Source organism: Lathamus discolor, chromosome 1, assembly GCF_037157495.1.
Source record: "Lathamus discolor isolate bLatDis1 chromosome 1, bLatDis1.hap1, whole genome shotgun sequence".
NCBI lineage: Eukaryota > Metazoa > Chordata > Aves > Psittaciformes > Psittacidae > Lathamus > Lathamus discolor.
Genome location: NC_088884.1, coordinates 40473240 through 40479577, shown reverse-complemented (window position 1 = coordinate 40479577; position 6338 = coordinate 40473240). Strand labels below are relative to the sequence as shown.

The 6338-nt window shown below is 37.7% G+C and overlaps 1 protein-coding gene across 1 annotated transcript in view; it reads right to left on the bottom strand.

The window, feature by feature from the left end:
- Positions 1–1783: 1783 nt before the first annotated feature.
- Positions 1784–6338, bottom strand: part of TRHDE (thyrotropin releasing hormone degrading enzyme) — a 213141-nt gene continuing 208586 nt past the window's right edge. Inside the window, exon 19 of the mRNA XM_065669125.1 lies at positions 1784–4918. Coding sequence (XP_065525197.1) covers positions 4775–4918 — 144 coding nt within the window. The 3' untranslated portion in view covers positions 1784–4774. The remainder of the gene's footprint in view (positions 4919–6338) is intronic.

Below are 6338 nucleotides of genomic sequence, written 5' to 3'. Positions count from 1 at the left end.
CAAAAATATCCTAAAGGAAAAGATGGTCTGTGTTCTTATGCATACCCGAAAAACAAAATATTTGACTGTTTGAAATTACTTCTGAAGAAGGGACATCACACATGTCTCTTACAAATATTTTGGTCAACTTTTTCCCTTTGGAGTGACCAGAGCTCAGGGATGTAGGTGTTTCTGAGCAACGCAGGCTCACTAGCAGGACCTTTGTTTCCTGCTGTCACAAGGCAATGACACTAATCTCTGAACCATAACCCATAACCAGCAAAGGGAGCTTCTGTTCCTCCTGTCTAGCTGAGAGAAACATGAATGGAGCCTCTCTGCACTTCAGTGGCTCTCAACTGCCTTCCTGACCTGGGTGAGATAGTGGCAGCAGCAGATGATCCAGCCAGCAGTTTTTGGATTGCCCACACAAAACTGGGCAAACAGCCTCTATTTAGGCTGCTTAGAAGCAGGATGGTCCTTTTACTTCTTCTTGCTGATTCTGACACTGTGGCTATAAACCCTGCTTAAGACGGGCAGCCTAACACGGTGAATACTCATAACAGGGGTGGTAAGTTGATTATATACACAGTTTCCAAAACCACATCCTTTCCCCTCAAACAGAAAGTTGCACATTTGACTCAAAGTTTGTTTTCATTTACGTCATTCATGATCACATGGAAAATCAAAACCTTATTATGCAGGTATCTGAACAAAGGCACCCTCAACTGCAAATATTGCCTTCAATTTATTCTATCCCTATAATGAGACTTACTGACATTTTATGGGAAAATTAGCTCTACGGAGGATTTTTCACATTAATATATATATAATTTTCATCTTTTATTCCTTACTACTAAGGATTTAATTGCATGGTTCAGGATCTTTGCTGTGAAAGCACCCTTCTGCATCAGTGGAGATATTTCTTTTGACACTCTAAAGCTCAGTGAAATATCCACAACAGCCCAAGAGCTACACAAAATTCATCTTCAGTTTCCAACACAGTATTGGAATTCTTGCTATATTCACTGGAAAGATCATCAAAGGTCAAAAATTTGCATGTACCTGAGGACACATGAAGTTTTTTACATCAAAATCAATGTCCAAACACTCCCAGTAATAGCAGAAGTGACATTTCATTTCAGAAAAATGTTTTTACATTGTTCTGCCCTAGTCACAATTAATACCTAATATCATTTTAATAGCTATTAGCAGTGGATACATGAATAATTCCACCAGCTACAAAGTAATAGATTGAGATTTTTGAAGTGGAAAATGTTATAAAACTACAGCAGGCATTTTTGCAACAGGTATATCGCTATGCCAGCATAAAAACATAACTATTCATATGTCTTCTTGTATGATTTAGTAAGCCGTATCAATTAATAACTGCAATGGATCCTGAGTCATACAAAGGCTGATTGGAGACACAGATCTCATGAAATCTCTACAAAATGGCATACCGGGCCTGGGTGAGGTCCACATTCACACTAGATCCACATTTTGCAGCATCTCTTCTCATTATAAAGGACAAAATTAAACCCTGGATTTGAAAATACTGACAAGTTTGGGCTATTGGCTTCCTAATCACAATCCAAGTTATAAAAATGGGGTCCATTTTTATACAAGGATAAAAGAAGAAAAAGACTAGTAATGGAGAAAGAAAACCAATAAAATAAATAGATTTTTCTAAGCAGACTGTATTAGAGTTTTCCACGAGGTATCAACTATTCTTTAACACACAGCTGTGTGGAATTTCTTATTAAAAATAGCTTCTAAAGGCATACAAATAAATGCAGGGGTGGGGAGGTGGGGGGGGAGGGGTTGAATATTGTAAAAACCAGCTATAATTTTATTGGATTTAATCCATTTAAATTTAATCCTGATTAACTGTGAAACAGCAAAATACAAAATATAAAAAATAAAAGACTAAGAAATTATAATGGAAAGGCCAGCATAACCTTCGCTGTAGCAGTAATAGTGTTCTAAATAGTTCTGAAACATTATTAGAATAGAACAATTATAAGCAGTACATCAATAGGTATGTATAATAGATACATTTAGGGCTTGATATCTGTGGTAGACCAGTTGCTCAAGGCCACTAAAACATTAATTTACATCCAACACCAGCTAAATGTGCAAGAACTTCAATTCAAATGAGCAACAGTGGAATCTTCTGTGCACTGTGCAGAATATATAGGCTGAAATAAACTTTTGACTTTGGAACATACTGTTAGCCTGCCCTTTATCAATGGAAAGACCAGAAACTTTTATGCACATCCTGGAGGTATGTGGTTTAATCTGTGGTGCTAAAAAAGAAAAGTCATCAAAGACAATCTTGAATAAAATTGCAAAGCGACAGACCATTATGCACACTCTTCTCTGAAATCCTCAAAGCAATTCATGTTTGAGTGCTTGGTTTTCTGCACACTCTTTGGATATCACAATTTTGGCCTTCATTACAGGGTAAAGGTTATATTAAATAATATTTGGCTTACTTTTTTATTATATCAAATCTGCATGTGATATTGTCCAGTAGAAATTAAAAATGTGACGCTACACACTGGCATTGAGGTTGAGTTTGGTCAACCACATAAAATAATACTTTGCACTTTTAAATGCATTTCATCAGAGGATATTCAAGTGCTTTGCTAACATTAGTCAAGCCTCACAACACCCCTGTGAGGTAGGTAAAATACATAGGAGGAGAAGGATTTCACTTGACTTGGGCATGATAATGTCTCTGGGCATCAGATTCACTAGCATTGCAACCTAGCACAAAGGTTTAGGGCTTACTATAAGGCAAAGAATTAATAGTACAAGAGCACAAGATTCCCTCTTCTTTTGGTTACATGTGGTCAAGCTAACATGTAGTGCTACACAGCACCAAACATTGGAGCAAACTGCCACACAAGGATTTCATGCACTCAATCCACAAACAGAACCCTCTGCTTGGTAAAAGACACAAAATGACAGGCTGAAGATAGGTACAACTTAGTTGTGGGATGTGTTTACCAGTTCTTGAAGAGCAGGGTACCATGTGTCTGCACACAACCTTGATAATATCTGAAGATGCTTGGATTTGGTTCCTTTTGTACTAACGTTTCAATTCACAATTTACTGGGAAAAAGAAACTGTAAGTGTAAATCATGTCGGTAACTTCCATAACTTGTGAAGGAAACAACCAGATAAAATGGCTGTTCTCTACACTGGCTGGCCATATTTCCAATGTACAGGGCCATGATGTGGTCACATGGGGTGGGGTGGGATAAAGAAACACTATCATACATCTACATTCACCCTCTGAAGCTGCTGCAGCCTGACTCCTGAAAACTCTCTGTAGTTTTGTGGGTTGTTTTCTCCACAGTGTAGACATGAGAGAGGATTTGCTGCCCATCAGTTTTATCCTCAACACTTAGCACCAATGGTGCAGGTGGTTGTACTACCTGTGTAGTACACAGATGATCAATCACTGTGTTACTGATCTTTCAGATTAAGGATTGAGAAAAAGGAAACAAACATCATTCATCTACAGCAGTCTATGTAAAACACAAGAAAACAGAAAGAAAACAGTGTTTGTGGTATTAGCCCATATGAATAAACACCCCCTACAAGCACACACATACACTTTTTTTCTTCATATTCCACTTTTCTAAATTAGCATGAATGCCACAACCCATATTTTCAAAAGTATTGCCCACAAAGAGAATCTGACCTATCATAATAAATCGATACAGAGGCTGGTCTACCACATGCAAGACAACCTTTAGTAATTTTATGTCTTTGCATGCAAGATATTTTCCCTTTTTGTTAATTTCCATGTGAATCTTAAGTTTATAATACTTGTGCACAGTCACCAGCATAACTTAGTACTGGACAGGTTGGGTGACCCATTGTAAATATCACTGCACTGTAAAATAGTTGAGAAGAGGTGGTTCATGTATTCTGTGAAATCGATGTGAAGTTACCCTCTTACACTGCATACGTTCACAGCTAGAACTACACTGTTCCACTGATCAGCAGTGAATAAATGCATATAATTGTAATGCATGGATGATGTCCTTCTTGTTTTCCCTCTCCCCATGCCTCAAAGTCCCTTTATCTTTCTCCTCTCTGTACATATTCTCCTTATTTAAGTATGGGTATATGGAGACTGCAGATACAACTGGTGGCATCTGTGTAACTATTAACAGACAAAGTGAGTGGTAGACTAATTGGCAGCTAGCTGAAAAGTTGACATTACATCTCATACTGCTCCAGGTTGGAAGCCTTCTACATTTCCTTTTCCTTGTTTTCCTTTTGTTCACTGGTTTTCCTTTTGTTCACTGCAACACTGATTGTCATAGATAGTCTTTGTGCTTTGTATAATGCCCATCTTTGATGTAACTGGAACTCACATACAAAATGTGGCTGTTTTACATAAGCATGCTAGAATACAGGCAGGGACAGTACAAGCATGCACAAAATAGTCATTGAAGGGGTTTTTGTTTGGTTTTCTTCAACATTTACATGCACCACTTAATATCATGTTCGGTTTTGTACACTGAGGACTGGATTTCACAAGCATTCATGATCTTCTCTTCTGAAAAGCTTCTTGACAATTTCACAAAAGCCCAGTGTAAAAAAAAAAAAACAAAACAAAACCCAACCAAACAAAAACAAATCCCACAATTAGAAAACAAAGGGAAAAAACCTTATCCCTGCAATCTGATCTTGTCTTCGTGATTTTAATGTTGAACACTTCTAAAATGTTTCCTCTTGCAGAACTTCTTGTTAAATGCTTGACTGGAAAGACAGATTAATGCGTCAAGGATTTTCTTAGCCACTGGAATAGTTCTTCTTTGTAAAGCTTTTTCCACCGCACGTTGGCTTCCACTGTTTCCACGGCACGAGAGAAAGAGACAGCAGCTCCTCCTTCGTAACTCTTTATAAAGTTCTTTAGCTGGAAATACAAGTTAACAGGTTAAATTTCCAGGAACTAAAGAAAGTAAATATTTCCACTGCACACAAACAAGTCAGGCATTTAGGACAAAGCTCTACCATCACTGTTTAAGTAAATGCAGTATCATGTAGAAAGACTTCATAGGAAATATAATAAGACAGCAGACTGCCATTTAGATGTGACACAATTGCTTCACATTCACTGGAAGATATTGACATGTCAGTGAAGATCACATTAATATAATTCCCTCCTTCTCTCCTGCAGCCCAGCTGTTCCAGACTTTTATTTCTACATAAGAAACCAAACTGGGAGCACTGGAAATATTTCTAATTCAAGTTTCTATGCAAGTTTCTTTAGCAGAAGGCATCCCTGATGCCCTTTGGTTTTATTAAGCTTCAGAACAAATTTATTTCATTTTGATTTGAAGAACCCTTTTGATGATATAATACAGCTCAGTTGTTTAGAAAAGGAATGGGTGGTTACAGTGTGCAGAGAATGGCAAAATAACAAGTGGGCACTCATTTGATGATCTTTGAATGCCTGAAACAGATTCCTTCCCTTATGAGAAAACTGATCTTTTTTCAGCAGACTGAAAAGGCTCCTGCTCTGTTCTTGTGTATCTGCAAATTATAGCACTATCACCTGGATTATTACCACTGATAGCACTGGTGTGCTTTGAATTACTGTTCTTTTAAAGTGAGAATTGCAAGGCTTATCTGCACAGTAGGTTGCTGGTTATGTTGACTTGTATAAAATTAGGGGGGTTTAGCAACACTTATTTGTAACTAGTTAACTTTTATTTCCTGGTGACACCAAATTCAACTTCTTTATTTAAATCTAACTTCCAATAACATCTCTTTGTGCATGGACTCAAAACTGATAAAGCTGATCCTTCCACTATCTCATTCCCGTCACCATTAAAAGCATGGGAGGGACCTGGAGGTTAGAATTTTCCTGATCTCTGTACTTTTTATCCCAAAATTTTTACAAGGCCAGTTTCTTTTAGGTAACGTATAAACAGGCAGCCTACCAATACTATCATGGAGGTGGAAACAAATAGTACAGAAGGCTTCCTGGTACAGGGGAGATACTCAGATCTAGCCAACACTGTCCTTCCCACCTGCATAGCTTTGAGGAAACCAGCTGTGGCTCATCCTTAAGTTTCTGAGGCCGCTTGAGTGCAGGCAAATGGTTGGACAAAAAATATAGTGCAATCAGATTTCAATTAATGGTGATTATGCTGCATAAGAATAATTTGATCCATTTGAGGTAACATCGAGCAACTGCTAAGCAGAGTGTAACACAACCACACAACTACCTCAGTCAAGGCAGATGTTAGGCTAAAATGAGAAACCTTTGCAATCTAAATAAGAAGTACTTAGCATTTATAACAAATTAGTTTGGTGTCATTTGCACAGAA